The sequence below is a fragment of the Hyposmocoma kahamanoa genome, unplaced genomic scaffold (genome assembly GCF_003589595.1).
Source record: "Hyposmocoma kahamanoa isolate Upper Pololo Valley unplaced genomic scaffold, ASM358959v1 272, whole genome shotgun sequence".
In the NCBI taxonomy this organism is placed as follows: Eukaryota; Metazoa; Arthropoda; class Insecta; order Lepidoptera; family Cosmopterigidae; genus Hyposmocoma; species Hyposmocoma kahamanoa.
The window spans coordinates 849,762-877,366 of record NW_020653772.1 but is presented as its reverse complement, the minus strand read 5'-3'; the positions used below and the strand labels follow the sequence as shown (position 1 = coordinate 877,366).

Below are 27,605 nucleotides of genomic sequence, written 5' to 3'. Positions count from 1 at the left end.
AAATTTTTTTATTGTAAAACGGACAGGGAATATCGATTTAAAATCAATAATATCAACATTCCGGATCCAATAGATACCTTAACAAAATCGGCATTCCAAAATTTGAAGTAGGTATCTACATTTAAAAGTACCGGTTTAGAATGTTTTCCAGTGATCTCTTTCTTTCTTTTGCTTTATTACAATATGTCTACCTCTTTCTATCATATATTTCCCATAGCTTTGAGATGAAGAAATAAGTACACGAACAGCATACCGCAGTGTTGTTGTAGATGTGATCTTCGTACAAAGTTTTTGTGGAATAATGTTAAGTAGTAAATTAAAAACTTCAATTCATAGTTTCAATTATTAATAACTTGCTGGTGCCCGCGTCTTCGTCTGCGTAGAATGCTTATTCTCGAAGTACTTACTTCGGGAAGCCTAGTAACTTCTTCTAAAATCATTCTAGACTTAGTTTCCAAGTTGCATAATTTTGTCGACGAGAAAACCAAAACCAACTAATCTTTCTATTTCAAGATTTTGCGTCGGCACTTTTCCTGTGCACTTTTTATTCTAAGCATTACACTTCTATCTGTATACCAAAATTTATCAATATTGGTTCAGCGGTTTAGGCGTGAAAGCGGAACTAAGCTAAGACTACTAAACTAAAGTTAAAATGACAATCAGCCGAAACAAACACTTCAATTAACAACAATAACTAATTTAAAATCCACGAAAAGCAACAAGAGCTTTACAACAAACTACTTAAAGCTTTTAAAATTAAAAAGAACAATCGCTGTACGACCAGTGGCAATTGCATAAAAAAAAAAGAAAAACGCGCGCAAAAAAGTATAAATATGGCGTCGCCATCGATATTATAAAAAGAGAAGTGACAATTACCCACTCCGTCGTGAGAACGGAAAAGACACCGTTATGGTGGGCCTCTAAGTTTTTATTTTCAATGCTGCAAGTTAAAAATAGAGACCCTAGTTTTATTTGTTTCATAGTATCTCATATTCGATCGTAATAAATTCATTTCACAGATGAAGTGGCAGGTCAGTGGAAAAACCGTTGCTTCTCAATGAGAGATCGAGGCGGTATTACCTAAAACTTGTTTTACTATGTTACGTGCATTTGTGAATCACCATCATCAACCCATTTATACATCCCACTGCTGGGCACGGATCTCTTCTCAGGGGAGGGCTTAGGCCATAATCTGACACGTTGGCCCAATGTTGACTGGGATCTTCACGTTTTCCGAGTATTGTGAACCTTTGACGTGCAGGTAACATCACAATGTTTTAATGAGATACCCACTTATTGTTTTAGATTAATTATTAGTGTAGCTTAATTTTTTAGTACATATAAATTTTGTATCTGGTTATAGATGACCTCACCAGTATTGAGTCAAACATTACGGTCTTTACAATACTGTATGTACTTGAAAATGCTATTGAAATGCGTGTTTAATAAATTTAAAAAAGATCCTTCACCGAAAAGCTCATACTAAATTTCAAATTAGATTTCGCTCATAATTTCCGAGAAATTCTAAGGTCTCTGTTTGCATTTGTTTGTTATTGTTTAGTGGAAATAAACTTCTTATAGAAGTAAAATTCGCAATCTGTATTGGGCCAGAATGGTCTTCAATCATGCATGACGTATAACGAGTTGTCCGTGTTGTCAGATAATTTAAATATCGAACGAAGTTAGCTGAAATCGCACGTTTCTTATTGGTTCAGACAATTGACCAATAAACACCGGAGTCACAGTCGAATCGCACTTCGAAATCAAATTTTGACTTAGATGAATTAGAACGTCATTCGATAGACATAACAAAATCAGGCAAACACTGCCACCATTCCTATTTCTGCCGCCAAGCATTATTGCGTCCAATTTTGAAGAGCCCGCTCTGGCACCCGAGATTCGTCAACTTACGTCTCCGGGTGACGGGTGCAGTGGCAGTGTCCTTCAGATCTTTGCGGATTAAAGCTTCCAATGGCACTGCAACTGTTATGGTTAGGCCAAAACAGTCTAAAGAAGTTGACACGTAACAAATTAAGTTTAAAGGTTATTATCATTGACTTATAAATAAATGGACGACGGGTCTAATACAAAAACCACGAAAAAAAGTCCCAAGTCAACCTATTTAAACGTAGTGACATGTAAAGGAATATGAAAAAGCTAAAACGTTGAATTTAAATTGTAATGTCATCTCAGTACTGTCTAATTTTGCTTGCTTCGCTGTCAATCGAACAAACGAAGACTAAAGTGTGAATGACGCTCTGTATACGATTTTCACGCCCTATAAGTTCGGACACTTTTTAGCGCGGACCCGACGTCCATATAATTGGACGTCAATGATTATTATACATGTTCTGCGTACTTGGAAAACAAAAATCCGTGGTAGTGACCCATTTAGCTCTTGCAGGTTGTCTGTCTCGATCTGACGTTTGAAGTAAATGATAAATGTGTACAAACGTGTATTTACAAATAGCAACCCCTAAAGTTTCTTGATCATTCTTCTTAGGGGAATCTGCCTTACGAATATGCAGCAGAGTTTAATCAACATGACGATTGCAGGTGTAATTTGCTTACCTTAGAGTTCGTCCAGGGAAGTACTGCTAGTAGTAGTTTCTGCCGCCAAGGAGTAATGTCAGCATTACTGTGTTTTTGTGAATTTGATTTTGAAGTATAGTTTCACTGTGTCTGGCCAAACATTAAGCGGGCTGAATATATTGCAGACTATAAACTAGGTGTAACAAGTTGATTTTAATTTAATAATAAACACACTGGTCAGTAATTTAAACGCGGTGATAGTTACTTGAATCAATTTTAGTGAAGAAAGAAAGTTCCAAAGAATCAAACAAAAGAATGACTCATTGAACGCTCGTGAACTGATCGTTAGTAAAGATGACGTAACGATTCAAAGTATGATTAATAAGCGATTATCGCACACCGGCTGGTCACATGGGAAAATGACCGATGTCTATTAACCACAACAAAAGTAGTACTACTAAGGTTTGTAGAGGGATTATTAGGAATTTGTGATTTAGGGTAGGCATAGTGAAATTTAGGCCGAAATTTCAAAGAACTACCATCTGACAATGTTCCTGCTATTCCTGGTATTCTTTTTTTGTTTGGGAGTTCAGCTGGATCGAAGGAATTTTCCTTTGTGTTCGATCTCATTCATGAATAATTATAATAAACTCGCGAAGTGATTGCACGAAAATAATTGAATATCATGGTAATTAAACATCGTGATATTCAAGAACCTTAATATTTCAATTTCATTTCATTTGAAAATGTATTGAGTCAGGCGTCTGTTTACTGCTAAGGACAAAAATTGCTTTTGTTTTCTTTTGTATTTAAACTGTGGCATGTTAGTAAATGAAAATGTTTATCTTTGTGTAACTCTTGTTGAAAAAAACCTGTCTGTCCATATTAATGTGTACTCCACTCGTAATGTAATACGTTAAAACGTGGGAGCGCTTTACGTCCGGAGCACATCCTGCCTGCGGTATATCTCTTGTATCTTTTTGTTGATCCATACACTTGATGTAATGTGTGGCTTCCTTGCTTTTTTCAAAATTGAAAATTGATATCTGCCGATAAGACTTACTTTATTATGATTAAGACAAAGTCAAATTTTATTGGTAAGCAAATTACACTTGAAATATCATATTGATTAGACTCTACTGGTCATTAGTAAGATAGATTCCCTTGAAAAGAATGAGCAAGAAACTGTAGGAACCACTAGAGTTTTATTCTTTGTAAAGAAACATTTAATCAAACATCATGGACCGAGAGAACCTGTAAGAGCTAAACCGATCATTCTTTTCCTTTTTGGGGATTGTCTTGTTACGGAGGTTGGACAACATCATGACAATCCTGACTTTAGAGGCTGCCGCTCTAAAGATCGAGGTGGTACTGCAACCGAACCATTCCCTCAAATTTTTCAACCAGGCCACCTTCTACCAACACTTCGCTTTCCAGCAATTTTGCCTTGGATGATAAGCTGAAGTTAACCGGTCATTACCACAGACTTTTGTCATCCAAGTACGCAGAAGCTGAACACCTGACTGCTAGTATAAAGTTTTTGTTTCACTACAGTTTTCAACCTCGTCAATGGCAAATTTTGAATAAAAAAAAATTTAATTTAAACTGTTTATTTCGAAAGATTATAAAAGTTATTTCACATTACTAAAGGTAAAATTTTTATGTTCTAAATTTATGCACCTTTGTAAATTCCAACCACAGCGACATCTTAACATTATTACTTATTTCAAAATCTAGTATATTTACTTACACAGCTCTTATATAATATTACCCCCTAGCCAAGTGTCGTCTAATCAATCTGGTACATATACTTTTATTTGTTGATTCAAATATTTGTACTAACTTCTTTGGTACCCTGTTTAACACATCTGGAAGTATAAATGACCATATTCTCCTACCATATACGTTGTTATAATTTGGAGATTATAAATGTACGATTGCTATGCAATATACTTAGTCTTGATAGTCTTGTTTCTTCTCCAAAAATGGAATTTTTTCTTGGTACTCCGATACAATTGCTAAATGTACTTTATCATAAACATTTAGAACGTTACAGTATTGGAATAGAATGTCATAATTATCTTTATATTTGTAGTTAACTTTCAAAGATACATTTTTTTTGTAATTAACGGGAATCTTATTATAGAAGCGTATATATTTGTTTCGATTGACAAATCTTTTCACCACGGTGACAAGAATGTCATTGGTACGATATGCAGGTCTTTTGTTTTTTTTTTTCTAAAAAGAAAAATAAAGAGAGGAAAAGATGACGAGAGTTTCGTTTTTCGAAACACCAAATGATATAAAATTGCCTGCCATAGTTTCTTGTTTTATCACTGCAATAGAAATGATCGTATGTCCGTAGAAATTGTTAATCTTGTTGGATATTAGGTCTATATATAGTAAGGTGCCTTTTTCTACTGACCAGCTTATAGCGGATATATTTTTCCCTTTTTAAGCCTAAGTAGGTTAGAGAAATTAATATTTTTTCCTATTCGTGGTACTGTTTTGTGGGATAAGTTATTGAGCAAGCGAGACTCCGCGTTCCGAATTTTTCGTCATTATTATTTAAGACCCAGGTCTCCTGTCGATGTAGCCTCCTTCAATCTCCTGTAGCGCTTTATAGCTGTTCACTTTCTTTACAAAATTGAATTTCACATATTCCAGATTCATAGTGTTTCGAAACTCAAAAAAATTCAAATTCGAATTCAAATTTAATTTTTTCTTTTTTTACGATTTCGAATTCGAAATTCGAAATAATTCCAATTTCGTTGGAATAGCAAATTTGAGGAATGATCTTTTCTAAAATAGCTTCGCTCTCGTCATTAGCTTACTGGCATCAGCTTACGCCGTACTGGTAGGCACGAGTCTGTTCCAAGGAGAAGGTTTTTGGGCCATGGTCCTGGTCATGGAATGCCTGTTGAACACTTCCAAGAGTGCTGAACCTTCTTCGACGGTTGCATTATGATATTTATTGTAGAATCGACGATAGCGTCATTTCGAAAAGTTTTGCAGGGGAGCAGCATGTTATAGTTTTTCTCGGCTGTTTTGAAATATTTACATTCCTGTTTTAAATTAAATTTTAAAACAGTACGTAAATAACAGCCGTTAAAATCTAAAACATGTTCCATAGAAAAAAAAAATCGAAATAACCCTTTCCACAAAACTTCTCGAATACCACATTAATCGAATTGTCTCCAAGAACCATTCCAAAAAAAAAACGTTCATCCCCCTAAAACTCCTAATCGATATCAAATAAGATTATGACCCAATTCCCTAAATCTAAGGGCGGTTTCGACCCTTACGTATCGGAGCGTGAAATGAGAATAATTTAGGGTGGTAGAGCCGTAGAACATCTGGACAGTATAACTAATTCCCTTTAGACATGTTTGAATGTCTTTCAAATGATTATGTCTCAGGGCGAAGGGCGCAGTGGCAGTGCCCCTGAGATCTTTGCGATCTAAAGCCCCGAATGGCACTGCAACTGCTATGGTAGTATCATAACAAAAGTATTCACAATTTGTAAGAAAAAAGGCAAAACAGTTTATCTTTAACTTTAGTCGATAACCTTTTTATACTTACAAAAATACAGTGATGTTTTGTTCCAAAATGTATATTATTTACATTCATTGTTCTCAAGCCTGATTGATAAAAAATACAAAAGAAAATTGCCTAGACAATACATAAACAAACTAGCTTCTCAAAAATAGTGCACGCCATGTGTCCCAACTTGGGTATTAATAAACAAAAGAACTGGCCGAATCCCCGTGGGTCTTTGCCATGTGCGGTGTTTGCGCTACAATTCTCCCCCGCGTTCAAGAATTCATTACAATTCAAGTTCAATGCTGTTACATTCCCCCCTCTATGAAGCGGTTTAAAGACAATTTTAGCTGTATTTATTTCGACGTCTTTAAAAAAAAAAAAGTAACATGATAAATAATATTGACTATGTCAATAAATAAAACTGTTAAGTCAATAAATGCTTAATATAATGAACATATGCAACACCGTAGGAAATAAAGATAGATATACATATGCGTTAAATATTTAGATTCCCGGAAAAAAGAAGAAAAGTCTATGATGTGTCACTACGGTTCAAAAACTTGAAGGTCACTTCAAGCTAACGCTAACTTAATAGTTAAGTAAGTTGAACGACCGAAGCATTACCATGACTTATTGAATTCACGGTCGATTTAAAAGAAATAGTTTTTTTTTAACTCTAACAATTCAGTCTTCAGTCAATTAAAATATTAGATTCGGCACTTAAGATACGACCGCGACGATTACAAAATGACGCTCATAAAATTGTAAGATGGCGGAATAAATGGCGCCAAAGTTGCGTTTAACATGAAAATCGTATTTTTTTATTTCATAAACTCAACGTCACTACAACGTCATGCAAGTTTTAATCTTGAAGATTACCAAAGAGACGCTTGCATTTTACATAAAGCGAGAAGACTGCCTGCAGGGGAAAGAATTAGACAAAAAACCAGTGCCTTGAGAAGCAATATACAGTTTCAGGATACAGGAAAGATGGAATTTAATGCAGCAATAAACACTGCGTCAATTAAGACAAACAATGTCATATGACATCATCCCATGACGTAAACCCATTGACAGCATTCCTCTTATATGAAGGATATTGCGGTTTCTTTCATAGAATCTATAACAATGACAATGTTTTGTTCTTATAATGTATTTACCAGACGGACTTTATGCGCAGATATTATAAGCACTAGAGCTCCTTGTGAAAGAGTTCGTCTGTGGAGGCACTGGCACTGACTTACCTTTTACTACCGTCAAACAGTAAATCGCAACGAAAAATTAAACGAGATAAAAATTTGGATATTCTTACTAATTTCCATGGTAGGCGTAGTAGGCAACATCGATAGTAATTGAGTGTATCAATATGCCATCACTGACGTTCCACTGAGACTCAACCATTACACAATTGCCATTGCAACTAGATTTTAACAGAATAGCAAATATCATAATTGGAATAGTATCTCAATGGTGTCTGAATAGAATTACACCGGACAGTGGTTTAAAAATAATTAACAGAATTGCTTGAAAACAAATTATAGCTTTGAATAACCCTAAATTGTACTTCTAATAAAAAAAATTCCCTAGAAGACATACCGTTGCGGTTGTAAGAAATACGTAAATGACATTTTTGAAATAAATTTTCAACTCGAGACTTTCTACACGTCATCGAGGGGCGACAGTTAATAATAGAAGAATAGATGCTCATCCACCCCCAACATTGGCAGGATGAATAGCATTACATTACCCTGTTCATCCCTTGAGATATTTTCATATTAAACACATCTGTCAGGGCGAGGGGTGGCCTAGTTTTGAAAACTTAAAAGGGTCGCGTCTTGACCGCATTGTACAAGAGCGGGATTCCCTGTTACTTGTTGTTGTTCTTTATTGTCACTTCTCTGTCTGCTCCGTGGCCAAACGGTTACCATGCTGGACTGCCACGCAAGTGGTCCCGGGTTCGATTCCCGTGCCAGGAGAAATATTTGTATGGCCTACATTTATTTCTCTCGTGAGTTTGGGTGTAATTTGTAGTTGTCTATGTGTGTGTCCATGGCACCCGCGATACAGGGTTTCCCAAGTGCGGGGCTACGAGTGTGTGCGCCTTATAATTATTACTAAATGTGACAGGACGTTTGTCTATGGTACTAAGTGACTGGACGAACTAGTCGTCCATAGCAGTTGCAATTCAATACACATTATTTAAGGCCACAAAGATTCAATATAAAGAAAAACAAACCAACGTTTCCTCCTTACGTGGCACATCACGTACATCCCACTACGAGACACGAGTCTATCAAAACATTGTAATAAGTTTTCACTGCAATACCTTGTAATATGTAACTGTGGTGGAGGAACATGTATCCGAGTAGTTAAATTATTCTAGAAGCGTGACGAACTAGAAAACTGCTGGCCGTGAAAAAGGATGAAAGAGAAGGTGTAGTTTTATGTAACGTGTGAAAGAGATAGTTATACATGTGTTATTTACAAGACAAAGCTGTTGTTGCTTCAAAAAATGTAATGATTGTTTGGGTGTTCTTCAAGGAGAAAGCTTGAAGCCTTAATTGTTATGAAGACATAAATGTATAGTGAGAACTAGAGCTTGTAAAAGGGTTCCTCCAGGGAAGCAGTGCTACTTTACTTATTTCTGCTGTTAAGCAAAAATGTAAGCATTACTGCGTTTCGCATTTGAAAGTAAGGGTGTTAATGAATTACAGGCATATATATATCCCAAAAATTTGCTACTTAAGTGTTTTATTGAATGTCAGGATGTTTGACCATCGTGATATTCAATTATTTCTTGTGAAATTACTCCGCTAGTTTGTTATAATCATTAATACAAAGATCAAACGATCCAGCCGGATTCGAACCCTGGTATTTCCTACTTGCCAAATATGTTTTCAACTGCCTTCGTGGCGAAAGGTTACCATGCCACGCAGAGGTTTCAGACACGATGCCCGGGCCGGGAGAAATATTTGTATGGCGTACATTTATTTCTCTCGTGAGTTTAGATGTAATTTGTAGTGTGTCCATGGCACCCGCTACACAGGGTTTCCCTAGTGCGGGCTATGTTGAGTGTGTGCGTTACTATAGATTACTACTATATTTAAAAGAGAACGGCAAAAATAATTTCATATTTTTGAGTAAGGATTGTTTTGTCCAAAACTAGCTCACAAAAAGTTAGTCTTATTTAGAGTTAAGCAGATATCTTTTGTTTCTTACAATATTTGTACTGACGCGTAAATATTCAAATTTTGAGTTGCAACACTTGTTATAGCAGTGAGATATGTAAATAAATACTATTTCATGTGTGACTGCTGGTAAAATTACAGGCGCAGTGGTAGTGCCCTTCAGATCAGAGTGACACTGTAACTGTTATGGACAGGCGTGTAGCTTACCATCAGGCGCACGAGTTGTTCGTCCCGTCACTTGATGTTATAAAAAAAAACTGTTGCCACAAATAAATTCAAACAAAAACTAACCTATCGAAATTTTATCCATCAGCGAAACCAGACCTACAACTCCCTATAATCGGTTTTTTTTTAAATCTTAGTTTCCGTTTTATTGTTAAGAGTCGAAACTCCAGCTCAAATTAAAATTTTTCCCGTACTAATACGGTTCACATTGGGTCGACCGGCTGGGACACTGGCTTTATTCCAGAATTTATTTTTTTACAAACGAAATTAAAACCATATGGAAAATGTATATCGTATACTATATGTGTTATATTTAATTCAGTTGAAATTAAAAAAAAATTGGTATACGTAAGGTACCCATTGAATACAGCGGTTTTCTTGTAAAATTTCGAAGTAAGTTTGTTGTGAACATTATTAGGAATCGTGTTTTCAAACCGTATAGTAATAAGTATATATCCTCAATTTTACTATATATTTTTTTCCAAAATGATAGATTCAACACTTTCACTGCTATGCGGATTCAACCAAAGCCATTTGAGATTGTACAGACTCTTAAGCAAAATCAACGTAATTGTAATTTTTTTAGGTGACTATAAAACTTTATGCCACTATCTCAAAAGTTGCCGAAATTCGAATGCGTTAGTTATGACACAGGAGGTGTTTGTCGTAACCATAATTATTTTTTAGACTTTTTAATCGACTTCAAAAAAGGAGGAGGTTCTCAATTCGACTGTAAGTTTTTTTTTGTATGCATGTTACGCGATAACTCCGGTATTTGTGAACCGATTTTCATGATTCCTTTTTTGTTGGAAAGGGGATACTTCCATTTCATTTTGAAGAAAATCATCCGCCTCTAATGGTGGCTGTTCACGCATGAAGATTCACAGCTACTACTTGTTAATTTTTAACCGACTTCAAATAAAGGAGGAGGTTCTCAATTCGACTGTTTATATGTATGTTACGCGATAACTTCGATATTTGTGAACCGATTTTCATGATTCTTTTTTTGTTGGAAAGAGGGTACCTCCATAGTGGTCCCATTTCATTTTGAAGAATATTTTCTTTCAAAATCATTCGCCTTTTCGGGTGGCTGATCACGCATGAACATTCATTTTTATAAATAGCGCCTCAATTTTACTTAAGGTGCAATTATTTTATTGGTTGATTTTGCTAATTATCGAATTCAAGGCGTTTTTGTCTCAATATACTTCGAGTAGTGAGAACCGATTTTTATTATCTCCAGTGTCAAGTGGCGAATTTAAGGATATTTCATTAAAACTTAGCAAATAGACGTAATTCCACTTTTGAGGTCGGTTTTTAGTACTCTGTACTGAGATTATATGTTGTAAAACCATTTTCGACGTATAAGCACGCGTGTTTTATTATATCAGTGGTATGAACTATTTGGTAAACCCAGTTAATTTCATCACATTTTCTAAATCTGAACTATAACAGAGGAAGTGCATTTTCGTAATAATAACAAAGAGATGGCCCGCGATAGGGCGTGAACGCGTACGGTGCACGGTATATGTTTTCGTCAGCAGTTTAAGAGTCTATACTATCTTAAATCGCTGTGGTTGATTCTGCATAGCAGTGAAAGTGTTGAATCTATCGCTTTGGAAAAAAATATATAGTAAAATTGAGGATATACACTGATTACTATACGGTGTGAAAACACGATTCCTAAAAACGTTCTGTAATGGGTCGCAGACGAGAAAAACAAATTATTGTATTTCGCGACAGTAATGTATTTCTATAATACAATGTTGAATGCTCGAGGAATGCCCAAATCTGAATGACTGCTTTCCGTATGCCAACTAGGGTTTTTATACAAATAAAATATATTAGAAAGTCATCAATTAACAATTAACAAGGAATCTAGTCATTGCATCACAAACTGCACCATTTTCTAGAATCTTCGGTTTTTAGTAATATCATTTAAATAACAATTAAATAGCTATAATCTGGTTTGTGGTTTGAGGCACATTACAGTTCACAACAAATTTACTTCGAAATTTTACAAGAAAACCGCTGTATTCTATAGTTACTTTACATACCAATGGTTTTTTTTTATATTAACTAACCTAAATAGAACACGTATAGTATACGATATACATTTTTCAAATGGCTTTAATATCGCTTTGTAAAAAAAATAATTCTGAATTAGGGCCCGTGTCCGTACCACTCGACCGGAAGCAAAATGAACCGTATTAGCACGGGAAAAACTTTAATTCAGTATAGACTTTTAAGCTCTAACGGCTGTTAAAACGCAACATACGGGTTCGTCCAGAGAAGTACTACCGCCATACCTATTTTTGCCGACAAGCAGCAATGCTTACATTACTGTGTTCCGCTTTTGAAGGGTTATCGTGCTGGTAAAACTACAGGCCTTCAACTTGTTGCAACGTTCTGAAATGTTCCACGGCGTTAGAATTAAAAATATGTCTAAAATATAATCTAAATGTCCATAGGTTTCGCGCTCACTGATTTGAATGTAGTAGAGCTTGTAAAAGAGTTCGTCCAGGGAAGTACTGACACCTGCGTACTGGTTTTGTTGGTGCTGGTGAAATTAAGGCGACCAATTCAGCTAATTTTTCTGATTTCCAACGGTATATATTACTCAGTATGACCAAAAGTGTCGCTTATCCCATTTTGCCTTTCAAGCGTCGAAGGTGTGGAGCGCAGTGGCAGTACCCCTTAGATCTTTGTGATTTAAAGTTCTGAGGGTCGTATTCCACTTGAGTATGATTTCAAGCACTGGAAATACGACCCTAATGGCAAGGACTTGAGTATGATTTTCAGTGCTCACTGCAATATGAACGCTATGAACAGGTGTCAGGTCTTGGTATTAAAAAAAAACATATTTGTATCTATCTATAAAACAATTATAACATACCAATAAAAAACTACTAATTACAGAATCCTTTACCGTGCATACATGACCAATCAGAGCTCAGGAGATGCGGTTCGCTGCTCGTGCGCATCCAAGGTTCCTTTTTCGAATATTAACGGCCGGGGTGCTCAGTGGTATATGAAACAAACCATGTATGACGTGGTGTAAAACAAAAAATGATACAGTCGACTAGACCTGCTACAGTCGAGTTTAAAAAATCATAAATTTATATTAAGTTTACTGGAGATAAACGTGGTGGTACGACCCTTGGTCATTGCTGTTGGATGGTCTTTATAATTCGATTGCGATTATATTGCACTTATAATAATTTGTCTTTCTAATGAAGTTTTATTGAATGTCAGTTTCACGACCGTGATATTCAATTACTTTTTGTGAAATTATCCCGCACACACTCATATCCGGGCACTAGCGAAACCCTGTATCGCGGATGCCATGGACACAGACAACCACAAATTACACCCAAACTCACGAGAGAAATAAATGTAGGCCATACAATTATTTCTCCCGACCGGGAATCGAACCCGTTCGGGCACAGAGGCAGTTGAACTTCATTTTTTTTTTACTTATATTACTACTTATTTTTACTTATATACTTTGACTTACTCCAGTAGTTTGTTATGATTATTAAAAAAAGATCGAACACTTAGAAAAAAATCACTTCCATCCGGCTGGATTCGAACCAACGTCTCCTAGCAAACCGTGTCAGACGCTATGCCAATTAAGCCACTGAACGGACATCACGAATTTTTCCATTGCTTATTTCAGATCTTTGTTTTTTATATTTAACGACTTTTTTACCGTAGCGCCATCTGCGAGAAATTTATTTCTTCTCTCAAAAATACCTTTTCTATATTGTCTCGCATCTGGGTGTTTGTGGTACCGTCGTTGTTTCCGATTTCCATGACACAAGTGCTTTAGCTACTTACTTTGGAATCAGAGCAATGTATATGTGATGTTGCCTAAATATTTATGGGTTTTGTCTGTTAATTAATTTATTATTAAGTATTTATTCCCCAAATTGATCCTATCGGGAATCAAACCGAGATCTCATCCAACACTTATTTCCAACCTGTGTTATTTCCAACCAGGAACAACATAACTAATTGGTAACATAAAAAAACAAACCTCGCAATTGCGTACCGTTCTTAGAAGCGCAGACGCATTCGAAAATGTCACGTGTAACGTCACGGCTTCCTAGAGCAATCCCTCACTAAGTATAGCCCATGACGTCAATTCTAGTCTAGATTCTAGACTTAAATTAGTTTGTAGTAACACTTGTTTGCCAACGCGGCTCTGATTGATTCGTCTTTAATATTATCTATATCAGTAAGCATTAGATCCTTTGAATTTTCAATGTGCAACAATGAGAATAACACTCGTTCGTTCTCTGCCTACCCCGATGGGAAAAGGATATGACATATATTAGCTGTTTTTTTTATGACGGGACGAACACGTGTTTATTTATTTTATATTTGAAGTACATAAACAAAACGCATTAGAAAGTTCTCATACAAATTTTTATACCTCATTTAATGCTAATTAGGGGTAGTTTTGAAAAAATGTCATGTCATTATGTTCTCATGTGCATTATAGAATATTTGTATTAAGTTTCATCTTTGTAAGTTCAAGGAATACGATTGGTCATACAAACATTTTTACCCTTTTTCACCTTCTTAGGGGTTGAATTTCGAAAAATCCGTTTTTAGTACTCCTACACTAAACAAAAGTAATTATACCCTCAAATTTTCACATTTCTAGGACTTATAATTTTTACTGTCCTACAGTGTTGTTACGAGCACAAATCCCCCCTAAGAAATAAATAATCCTGGTCTTAAACTTGAGAATTTCCTATATTTAAAGTACCGGAGCAGCCCAAATCAGAACCAATTTAAACAAGTTCATATCCCGAAATTGGTTCCACCGGGATCGAACTAGGGATGGAGGTCCTTTTAACACCCACAGGGCTAACCTCTAAATCACCGAGTTCGTCACATCCCTTAGCTGTTTAAAATAATGATTGAAAGGGAATGTGAATCGGATGCTTACAACCCTCTGCACAACCCCTCTAATTTTACTATAAGGGTGTAAAAATAACTGAGTTACAAGCAAATTGGTTTCAGCTAACTTTAGTGTTAAAATTAATGCTGAACACGTGTCCAGTTTTACTCTAAATTTAGTTTAGGGTTTCGTAAATATTTAGACATTTTTAAAGTATTAAGTAACGATTTGGGTGTAGCATAGTACCTTATTGCAGAGGCCGGGAAGTAAGGGATAGCAGAGAAGCCTTTTATTAATACGAGTCAAGCAATCCCCGTCCCTGCCGAGGTACATGTAGTGCTTATCTCAAACAATATAAGGAAATAATGAAATACTAAAGAGAAGAAGATGCATCTAAAGTATATAAAGAGAAAAATTTAAAAAAATATAATTAAAAATAATATTTGACATGTTGGAACAATTCCTAACAGAAAATGTTATAGTTTTTCCAGGCACATTAATAATAATCTAAAGTCTAGAATATCAAATGAGTTAAGTTTATTTTGCCGTCTTTTTGTTGTTTTTTTTTAAAGTAAAGTAGGTTGTAGGTAGCGATTTTTAATTCTCGCAATTAGGAACAGTGAGCAGTTAGATGTGTGAGTTTTTCTTTTGCCTGTCTACATAGTTCATTATAAGTAGATAGATTTAAAAGTTTTTAAAAGATTTTCCTCACACTTGTTCGTAAACAGTGTCATGACATGTTGGTAAAGTCGACCGCAATGTTCTAAGTTATACTCACGAGTTTTTTATTACATTCATTACAAGCCTCGAGTCATTAATGTCAGGCTTCGACTTCGGGCTTTTAACAAACTCTCGTTAGTAATTTTACCCGCCCTTAACACAATGTACTATTCATGCTTAATTTGCAGGCCTTGGCCGAGAAGTAATTGCATGGTCCATAAATGACAAACTTTCCGTATTCGTTTTTTGAAAGTAATCCAAATGTTTCATATTTAAAAACAACGCTTTAAAAGCATTGCATATGGTTATAAAAACACAATCAAAAAATGTATAACGTGGTTAAACGCACAAAGTGCAAATTATTGACAGTACACGTTTAAAAACTTTATTAGTTGACGAGCTCGGTTGCGCTAGATCAGGAGGTCCCGGCTTCGATTCCATGAAGGACCAATTTGAGAAATGAACTTTTCTAAATTGGTTCCTGCTTTGGGTGTTCCGGGCAGTGTCCTGGAGAGAATTCTCTAGTTATCACAGTACAGAGATCAGGTATTTATGTTTAGTTATATACATAGATTCGAAAAGATATGATAATGCCTAAGAACTCGATAAATGGTTTTTCTTTATGTCCTGATTTCCAATTAAGAGACACTGGCTTTATTTCAGTATTTATTTTTTTACTAACGAAATTAAAGCAATTTGAAAAATGTATATCTTATAGTATACGTGTTCTGTTTAGCTCAGTTGATATTAAAAAAAAACATTGTTATATGTAAAATACTTATTGAATATAGCGGTTTTCTTATCAAATTTCGAGGTAAGTTTGTGTTTTTTTTTGTATCGTGAAAATTTTTAGGACTCTTGTTTTCACACCGTGCAGCAATCAGTGTATGTCCTTAATTTTATATTAATAATTTTTCCTATGCGATTGATTCAACAATGTCGCTGTTAATGCGAATCATCGAGTATATAACCGGAAATAGAGACGAAATAAGGGCCATACATTCCTGATAACACATCAGTAATACGTCACTTATAAATATCAAATCTCGTTTGCACTGACGTATAGACAGTGCCAACTACTGACCTATGTGTATGTCTCCGTATATTCCAAAAAATATTCTGTATTTATTGTAATTTAGATAATGTCTCTAACAATGCCGTGCTGTTCTATTCGGTGGTGTAGGAAAAACAGCAAAACATCTAATTACAAAACAAACGGAATCACATTTCATCGGTTATTAAATATTAAATATGTAATTTTCGTCCATTATAGCAAAGCTCAAGTTAACTGGTCGATTTGAAGTGAAACAGTTGACGAAACCCATTGACGACACCCGTCAATTGTTTCGAACGCGCAGTTGTCCCAGTAATGATATGGCAGAATAGTTTTCAAACAAATTAAATGACATTTCGTCTCTATTTCTGGTTATATACTCGATTATGCGAATGAACCAGAGCCATTTGAGGTAGTATACAAACTAAAATTATATTTCAGTAGTTTATATTTTACTATAGAAAACTTGCAAAATCATACTAAACTATTCTTATCTCGAATAAACATAGGGTGTAGTACCAGGTGGTTCAGTCATACACAAAAAATAAATAAAACCGAGGGTGGCCGCCATCTTGTATAGATGGCACACATCCGCCGGAAGATCTCACGAGTTCCGATTTCGAAAATCGGAAATTTAAAAAAAAAGATTGAATTTTGTGATCAAACTTTTTTATAATTTTATCTAGCTTCGGCTTCTAGCAATTGATGCATGTTACAACGAACGATTGAATTTAATATTGATAACTAGTTTATTAAAAGTCTCGGCATGGATCCCTATGTTTTTTGTTTTCATGCGGGTTGGAGATTCCTTGTATCATTGAAGATGCAAAATTTTTTTGGCATGCAAAGCAAATAAATATTAAAAGTAAGTAAGATATTAATAATAATAGATTGTAGAAGGAAAATAAATAGTATTTGATAATAATAATTGATTAACAACGACCTAGGCTATAATATAGATGATATAGATGATGTTATTTAAGCCTAAATTGTTATGCAAATGTAGATAAATAAAGTTCTTATTAAATATAGATTTCAAAAGTGTCAGATAGTACAAGAAAAACTTGAAAGTTTATTTCTAGTAAATTTTGTTGTGTTTCTTAAAAAGTAATGGAACAAAAGTGTTATAAACGATATATAATCGACGAGATTCATAGGGTCATGCACTCCTACTTTAGAAGATCGTTGTCGACCCGAATTGGCATCCAACACTGATCTGTAGTCCTTTTATTAGGTACTTAACTAAATGTAAACAATCTTGATACATCTTTTTATTGAAACATACTTTACAAATCAATAGACATAAAAATAGGCATGCAATTTGATATATGCTAAGTATTTGTATTTTGCATTTGAAGGTAAGTAAAATCATTTTATAAATTTATATTTCATTAAATAGACATCTCAAGATTGTTTACATTTAGTTAAGTACCTAATAAATGGACTATAGAAGATGAGTAGCCCGCTGGCTGCTTCCTGTACTCTGGATTGCAGTTCCCAATTCCACGGCCCGTGTTAAACATTGCACTATTATTAGATCTTTCACCCCTATAAAAGAAACACCATTTACTATTGTTACTCGCAAACGACCAGCCGAACGGAACACCCTCTATTGTGCTACACGCACGTGCCATTTCCTGATTATTTCTTTTATTATTATTGTATTGGGCAATATGAGAAGGTTTCGAGATTGGGGGAAGGGAATAAGGTTGCGGTTTGCTTACTTGGACACCAACACAAATGTCACTAATGTCGTTTGCGAAGACTTTTTTTATAACATCAAGTGACGGGACGAACGAGCCGTGCGCCTGGTGGTAAGCTACACGCCTGTCCATAACAGTTGCATGCAACAGTCCATGGTATAACTGAAGCGCCACGTAAAATACATGTAACGCCATCTATTAAAGTTTCTATATAATTAAAAGCTACACTGTCCTAGAAAAGTGGAATGTAGTAACTATTTAAAATTGATAGTTGTTTTATGGACGTGACTCGCTGCTTTTTGAAACGTAGCTTTTGATAACTGTAAAAAAGAATTATGTCTAAAATAATCGTATTTTTGGTTTAAGAAAGCCACATGTCGCACAGCTATTACAATAGCGTTGTAACTCAAAATATGTAAATATATTCAAGATTATACTATTGCTGAACGTAAAATTTGATTCTCTACACGTCAATGAAACCGTCGTTAAAATATTGTAAGAAACAATTAAAATAAGTCTACTTCACTCAAAATGAGACAAACCTTTTGCGGACTAGTTCTGGATAAAACAGTCTTAATAAATAAGTTTCTATAATAACATTGACTTACAAATGCAGCGCCACTCAGACCTTTAAATCGCAAAGATCTGAGGGGTGCCACTGAGACATAAGTTGACAATTCCCATGTGCCTGTAATTTCACCAGCACCCTTACCCTTCAAAACTGGAACGCAGTAATGTTAACATTACTTCTTGGCGGCAGAAGTAGGTAAGGTAAGATTCATAACTCGGTGATTTAGTGGTTAGGTTAGCCCAGTGGGCTAGTGAGCGTCCGAGCGAAACACTCTGGTTGTCCGGATCAGGCGAGATCTCTCTCCGCCAGGCGAAGGTGATGGTGAAGCGGTGATGCTCCAGAAGGAGGTCGCCGTGCGTGATCGGAAGAGGGCCGATCCCGCTCGGTGGCGGTGTACCTTCGCAGCAACGGGCGATCGGAGCGGGGGCTTCCCTCGCCAGTAAGTTTGGCAGCCGCGTGGAGGACGAGAGAACGATGTGGCCTTCTTCGTCACGAGGGGGGAGAAAGTAGCTCATCCCAGATACTGAAAGTTTCTGATCGATCCTGAATTCCACCCACTAGAGCACCCGAGAAGGCCACTGTGGTAGAAGTCTGGCAAACGACAAGTAATCACAGACAGAATTTAGTAACTGACAATTAACAAAGACACTACTTAAAATTATGACTAAGACATTCAACACAAATGTTACTAATGTCTTTGCAAAGGTTCATACTTTGTTAATGACAATCACAGACAGAACTTAGTTACTGACAATTGTCAAAGACACTGTTTAAAATTATTACTAAGACATTCGACACCAGTGTCGCTAATGTCTTTGCAAAGGTTCATACTTGGTTAATGACAATTAATCACAGACAGAATTTAGTTACTGACAATTGTCAAAGACACTATTTAAAATTATTACTAAGACATTCAACACAAATGCCACTAATGTCTTTGCAAAGGTTCATTCTTGGTTAATGACATCTAATCACAGACAGAACTTAGTTACTGATAAGTAACAAAGACACTGGACACACACAGACAATCACAAATTACACCCAACTCACGAGAGAAATAAATGTAAGCAATACAAATATTTATCCTAACCCAGGAATCGATCCCGGGATCTCGGCGTGGCAAAGCAGCATGGTAATCTTTCGGCCACAGAGGCAATTTTGAATTGATATTAAAGTCAATGTCATTGTGGACTCTAGAGCCACCAATTTAGGGTTCAAAAATAAATTTGTTATTCTTCAATATGAAATACACTATCTCAAAGACGTTCTCCCCTCACGAAATAACATTACATCGACTCACGCGCAAGCTGCGTCGCATCTGCCAAGCAGGTGTAGTGTCGCGAGGGGGAACAGCGTGAATATAGCAGGGGAGCGTTTGGTACTTTCCATTTTGTAGTTAGAATAAGATGTACTTTCTAAACTAAGCATAATTACATAGTATATAGATAATATAGTCAGCCGCATATTAGCCTGGTGTAGCAAGCGAACAGCTAGAGGTGAAGACTGAAAATCAGTAATGCCGTCTTTTAACCTTTTTATCCATACTCAATTGTATTTTTATTATTGATATTTTTTATTTTATTTTATTTGTGTAACGCCGCAACAACCAACACTCATTTTATCAATGCACCGTTCGGCACCGACATTCCATTCTCATATTCTGAAGTCGAGTTGATCTTGTACTATACGGTTTCAGAGCACGTACAATTAGATTGTGGAATGAATTCCCTGTCGTGGTTTTTCCCGCAGGAATACAGCATGGAGTTCTTCAAAAGGGGTTTGAAAAGGGTCCTATAGGGTAGGTAACGCGCTCGTAACGCTCCTGGTATGGCGGAAACTTGTCTGCGTCTCACGCGCCGTGCAAGTTTTTTTTTTTGCACAAACCTATTCTGATGTAACTAACAGTTTTGTGATAATTTAATTCAATGATAAATAATAACAATTAATAAAGTATTTTCAACTTGTTGGAGTTTGTTTTTTATTTTTATTTATTTAGAAATTTCTAATTAGACTGCCAAGAAACATTTGAAACCTTTTTGGAAAGAGAAGAGTCCAGTTTATAGACTTAAACTTATTTAAAGCTCAGGCTACACAGGCGGTACAGCGGGAAAAGCGGTCCGGTGGCGAACTTGCGGGAAGCGAATGCGTATTGCGTAGTTCGCGGCGGAATAGCGGAGCGAAGGCAGGCTGTGTGGCACCAAAAGCAACCCCGTTTCATTTTCTACACAGATCTTAAAGAACATCACATCGTTGTCGGATAAAGATAAAGAAAATATTCTGCTTTTGTTATCGTTACGGAAGCAACGCAAAAATTTCAATCGAATTCATATTCGGCCCCAGACCGCGCCACTCCCACCTCTGTGTGGCCAGAACATTATATAGTCAGGTGGAATAAGAGGAACATCTTTATTTTGAACCAAATGTTTTGAGTTCTAGGAAGAACAGATAAAGTTATAAGAATTTTGAAGTACAGTAAAATTTGCCTTTGTTTATCATTGCACTAAAATAAATACTTACGATGTATTTGCCAAAAATGTGCAAATTGTACTAACGATTCTTTTCCCCAAAAGATTGGGTAAGAATAACAGTTATCATATTTCTATAAATTTATACCTCGTGTTCTCAAGACTACAACTGTCAAATTTGTATTTTTCCGCCCATTGACTTACAATTATATGGACATCGGGTCCGCGCTAAAATGTGTCCGAACTTATAGGGCGTTAAAATCGTATACAGAGCGTCATTCACGCTTTAGTCTTCGTTTGTTCGACTGACAGCGAAGCAAGCAAAATTAGACAGTACTGCGATGACATTACAATTTAAATTCAACGTTTTAGCTTTTTCATATTCCTTTACATGTCACTACGTTTAAATAGGTTGACTTGGGACTTTTTTTCGTGGTTTTTGTATTAGACCCGTCGTCCATTTATTTGTAAGTCAATGTTTCCGCCTTTTGGATTTGGAGCATTGTAGCGACATCTCTTTAAAATCGTTTAAACTAATTTGTTTGTCTGTTTTAACGACTCAGTCGAGTTAGCGTCTGCTAGAAGAGTTCATCCGGGGAAGTACTGCCACCTTGCTTATTTCTGCCGCCAAGCAGTAATGTGTGCATTGCTGCGTTCCGGTTTTGAAGGGTAAGGGTGCTGGTCCTGGGACTTGTCAACTTATGTCTCAGGCTGACAGGCGCAGTGGCAGTGCCCCTCAGTTCTTTGTGATTAATAGCTTTGAGTGTCACGGTAACTTTTATGGACAGGCGCTTGCCACCAAATACACGACTTGTTCCCAAAAACACGTGGTTGAACAACGTAAAAATGTACGTCCCGCATTTTCATAACACTGTTCTCTCTTGTTACAGCCCCCCGATCCTCATGCACGGGCAGCACCCCGAACAACCTTCCGCCTCTCAGCTTCCACTCTGTGCACGGTGACAATGTAAGGATCTCAAGAGACGGCAGCACTGCAAGACGGGTTGAGTCCTTCTGCAAGGGTGTAGCGTTCAGCAGTAGACCTGTACGGGTTAACGAGAAGGTGAGATATTTAAGATATTTTCACTATGATAATGATAGTTAGTTCTTTTAGAAGCGTTATAAAGGGTTATATGTAAAACAGTAACAGCCTGCCACTGTATTACTAACATCACAAACAACAACTTTTGTTCCATGACTTTTTACAAAACATAATTTAACAAAAATAAACTTTTATGTAGCAAAACAAAAATCTATATAACGTGTTCATATGTGTGGTAAATGTCTAATAATCGGCTTGAAATTAGAATTAGAACTAGAATGATACTGTAAGTTAGTACTTCTTCTTTTTATGAACATGCCAGGCTGTAGCAGAATATCAGAGGCATTGTGAAACACTCCGCCAGTGTGCTGAGCTACAAAGCTTTATATTTTTACTTATTAATGTGTGGAGATAAATAAACTTTGTATTATTATTATTATTCACATGGTTAAGCGCTGCGCAGATGGAGCAACTTTGATCATCGAGTTTCGGCAACTGGCAACCCTCAACTAGCTGTTATGACGTTTTTCATATATCGTATAATTTCAAGAAACCGCGCAGACGTAGCAACTTCAGTTGAGAGTTTCGGCAATCGACTACAGTTTTCGATTGCTGAAATCCGTGATTAAATAAATTCTCAATTGCAGCAACTAGAAACTTGCAAATTTGTACCGGTTGTCTCCAGTTGCTAGTTTCCGCAACCGGCAACCGCAACTCGTGAAGCAACTTCACTCCCTCCCCGTCCTCCGCAGCACCAGTCTTGACCGTTTATTTCGAAAGATTATTTAAAATTCCGGCAATTAGGCCTTTTAATTGCTACAACCGGCAACCGTAAATGAAAACTTGTAAAAAGTTACCAGTTGCGTCAACGAAAGTTGCTGCTCCATCTGCGGAGCGCCTTATTTATAATTGCGTATTTGATACTTTTGGTAAACAATCGCCACGTGTAAACAGCGTGTGCGACAAAGTATTTGTATTGTTTGCCTATTCGACAAAAACACCAAAATCGCGTTACCGCTCGCTGTTCGTCTTCTCGACGCACATCAAAGGAGTCAAATACGCAAGTAAACCGTCCATACTATGATCAAATTCATTATTTTAACCATTGACTTACAATTATATGGACGTCGGGTCCGCGCTAAAAAGTGTCCGATATTATAGGGCGTTAAAATCGTATACAGAGCGTCCTTCACGCTCTAGTCTTCGTTTGTTCGACTGACAGCGAAGCAAGCAAAATTAGACAGTACTGCGATGACATTACAATTTAAATTCAACGTTTTAGCTTTTTCATATTCCTTGAAAAGTCACTACGTTTGAATAGGTTGACTTGGGACATTTTTTTCGTGGTTTTTGTATTAGACCCGTCGTCCATTTATTTGTAAGTCAATGATTTTAACTCGTTATTTGACTCCAATTGTTCATGTCATGCAAGTTTGTCTGCACGTCAAATATTTTTCCAAGTTCATCAAATACCCAATAACAAATACAGGTAGCTATATCAAGTGCTGCCACTAAGTTTTGTATGTCCTTGACTTTAGATCTCTACTTGGTAATAAGATAGTAAGTTCAAACGTGCAAGCATCCCATCTCCCGCACAGTTTTCACCGTTTATAGCGATCTATTTTTATTTTTGTACGAAAGTACATTTGATAAATTATTAAAAGTCTTGGGTACAAAGTTGTTGCTTATGATGTTAGAGAAGCTCGAAGGAAAGAAAGGAGAAACGATACCGTGACGAACTTATTTAGATCGTATTAAGTTCTTAGATTTACGCGGATTACGCGGATTTTTCCGGATTTAAATCGAAACAATTCTAATTTATTTCTGACTTTCTTTTAAAAATTCATGTTGTTAAAATGAAATATTTTTCAAAGCACGTGGCGTAATTTGGAATGTTTTTTGGTTAATCAAAAGTAACTTGTATAACTTTTGTAAGTGTAGTAAAAAATAGAGTGGTTTGCATTAATATTAGGCACATGTTGATGACTATGCCATGTGAGTGTCCCATAATGCGGCATCTCATTAATAATACAAAATCTGTTCTAGAATTTAAGTACTAACCTAATTATAAGTTTCATTATTGCTAACACTTATGGATCCTAGTTATCTGAATAAATGAATTTGAATTATGCCGTCTCAGTCCATACTTTAAACTTAATTCCCCCTTTTCATCTTTTCCAGGTCTGCGTCCGTTTCGTCGAGATATCAAACAGCTGGAGTGGCGTGATTCGCTTCGGGTTCACCAACCACGACCCCTCCACCCTTGTTCATTCCCTCCCCAAATATGCCTGTCCAGATCTTACCAACAAACCTGGAAACTGGGCCAAAGCTCTGAGTGAAAGATTCTGCGAAAAAGACAACATCTTATACTACTACGTAAATTCTGCTGGAGATGTGCACTTCGGGATTAACGGAGAAGACAAGGGTCTGTTTTTCTCTGGAGTCGATGTAAGAAATCCCCTCTGGGCTTTGATAGATGTCTACGGCAATTGCACTGCTCTGCAATTTGCTGACCCGAGAGCTCCAAACCAAATCAGGAGGTCAAATCCAAGTCTAGAGGAAGAAAGAATTGTTTCCGGAATGAGATCTCTCTCAGTCGACGAAGCTTTACCTACTCCGAGATATCAGAATCCGTTAGTACCTCTCAGTCTGCACAGAACTAAAGGGAGAAACGTTCAATTCGTCAGCGACAGAGGTGTTGCTGCTAGAGCAGAATCAGAATTCTGTCAAGGATATGTCTTTACTGCCAGACCTATGCGTCCGGGACAAACAATTGTCGTCCAGATCCTTTGCACCGAAGTAGCGTATGCAGGAAGTCTGGCTATCGGTCTGACAAGCTGCGATCCTGGTACTTTGCGTCCATGTGATCTACCGGATGATGCGGAACAACTCCTCGACCGTCCTGAATACTGGGTTGTACGGAGAGATGCGGCGAATGGTCTCCGCAGAGGCGATGAGCTTGCAGTCACTCTGACCATGGATGGAGAAGTCAGGGTCAGCAGAAACGGATCGAACCCTATAACAGTGATGCATGTGGACCATACTTTGCGACTTTGGGCGTTTGTGGATATATACGGTGCGACCCAAAAAGTCAGAATGTTAACCAATCAATTGCCGGCTCAATCGCCACAGCAGTTGAGAGTAATGCAAGCTCCCATTGCAGCCAGTGCTGGTGGTACAGTTCTCGTTGTCAGTCTCCCACCTCAGAATAACAATGTCAACGTCAATCAGCAAGGACTTACTTTGGCCAGCGCACATTATATTGAGGTGAGTCATGTTTGCCGCAGAACCGAAATAACCTTGTAACAAAACTTCGTGAAAGATCCCTGGTAGATTTCAGTTTAAACCATTCTTTATGAAATCAAGTGACGGGACAAACAAGGCGTGCGCATCTTGTGACATAAGTTGACAAGTCCCATGTGCCTGTAATTTCACCAACACCCTTACACTTCAAAACGGAAACGCAGTAATGCTTAACTCTTAACATGTTTTAACTGTTACGGAGAACACTATGAGAAAACCTAAACGCGTGCATAACTTTAACAAAGAAAGTAAAACAACATGAAACATTTTAATGTGATATGTATATCACAATAGTTGTGGACAGTTTTATCAATAATGTATATTATATTATAGCGAAATTCAGATGCCTACCTACGCATCTGACGACGACAATCGATCTGAGAGCCCTTCTCTGTACATCTTCGCTCTTATTGGAATGTACATGATAGTATGGTGACCAAACCACTGTACCATACTCCAGAACGCCTCTTACCAATGAGCTATAGAGATGGATGTAGCAATACGGTTTCGTTTTCGTTTAGTAGCACGGTTCACAAAGCCCAATGTCGGGTAGGCCCTACCAACCATATATATGATCAAAGTGATTTCTGAAAGTTAATTTTTCGCCAAACAATATACCGCGGTCTCTAACCACTTCCCGGCGTTGCAGGACATGTCTATATAGAGAGTATTCATGAGTTACTTTATTACTTTTTCTGGTAAATGATATAACTAAGCACTTATCAACGTTCAGGTACATAAGGTTTGTTTGGGACCATTGAGCGAGAGTTTCAAAGTCATTTTGAAGAATGATGATGAAAGATAGTGTTAAAATTTTTTAGATCATCTGCGTATAATAGACAGGGGCAACGAAGCTTTACAATCAGGTCATTAATAAATATTATAAAAAATAAAGGCCCCAAATGGGAACCCTGGGGTACGCCAGGAGAGATAGTAACTGGTAGGGATAAGAACGCTTTAATACATACAAGTTGACTTCTATTGTCAAGATAAGATCGTACCCAACGCAAAAGGTTACCATGAATACCAAATGATGTTAATTTCATGCAAAGAAGGTTGTGATTTACTTTATCAAAGGCTTTTTAGTATCTGTATATATTGAATCCACTTGACCCCCACGAGCGAAAACAGAACAGAGATAGTGCTTATATTCCAGTAAGTTACTAATTGTGGATTTGTTTCTGGTGAAGCCATGTTGCTTGTCTGACATGAATGGCTTAACGGGTGAGTACACGTACTCATAAATAACACTCTCAAACATTTTAGCTACACTAGACATAATGCTAATAGGTCTATAGTTAATACATAAAGAAGGGTCGCCGGACTTTAAAATTGGAACTACATGTCCAACCTTCCATTCCCGGGGGAAAAGACCGAGGTTCAGAGATAATTGAAATATAAGTTCCAATGTTATGTTCCTCATAAAGAGACCGAAGTACGACATCTTCCTGCACTTAATGGTGTTCATAAGCTCCACTCGTTTTCTTCAGTTTATTGAGTACTGGTATATCTGTAACCCGGTCACGCCATGAAATTGTCAAAACTCTCAAAGTCCACATCACACAAACCTTCATTTTTCACAAATTATTTGTTTTTAAATCGGGAATTAATCGTGCATAAAATATATTATATACTTCACACTTAATTCGAGCCACCTCGCATTTTTGTCTTAAAGGGCTAGAATACACAAGTAGTGATATAGTCGAAGAAAAAGTTTTCCCCCGGTTTCGCAAATTCAAATTTCCAACAAGGATTTATGGAAAAGCCGTTTAATATACTAGTTTCAAAATTGCTTAATAGTTTTTGATCAATCAAACATTGTTTAAACTTAGGGCTTTTAATACTGAAAATGCGTCCGGAAGTGTATTTGTCTCGACGTTTCGGACGTGGTATTCGCGCCTAACTTCACGCATTTCTTATTTAGTTGTTGTATTGTCTACTTTAGGACCATTTTGGACCGACCTATGGTATTCACACCTAACTTCACACTACCACCTCAACGTAGTCAAACTCATAGTACCACGATTTCGTTTAACAAAGGCAAACGATTCTTTTATGGGGAACTGTATACGCTTTTACAATAAGATTCCGGAGTATATGTCAAGATTATGATTTCCTAATTTTAAAACTTACATCAAAAGCATTTTAATTGAAAAGTCACATTACAAAATTGAAGACTACGTGTTAGATAGAGATGTATGGAAAGACGACATGGCTCTAGATTCCACACAAATTTGATTCAAAGTGTACTACTCCATACCATTTAAGTTTATTTGAAAACAGCAATCCCTAGAGTTTCTCGCTCGTTCTTCTCGGGGAAGTTAGCATAGTGAACGAGCAGTAGCAG

The 27,605-nt window shown here is 36.7% G+C and overlaps 1 protein-coding gene across 1 annotated transcript in view; it reads left to right on the top strand.

The window, feature by feature from the left end:
* Window positions 1-27,605, top strand: part of LOC113229064 (protein neuralized) — a 95,552-nt gene that overhangs the window by 22,116 nt on the left and 45,831 nt on the right. Inside the window, exons 2-3 of the mRNA XM_026462552.1 lie at window positions 21,804-21,976; window positions 24,137-25,222. Coding sequence (XP_026318337.1) covers window positions 21,804-21,976; window positions 24,137-25,222 — 1,259 coding nt within the window. The remainder of the gene's footprint in view (window positions 1-21,803; window positions 21,977-24,136; window positions 25,223-27,605) is intronic.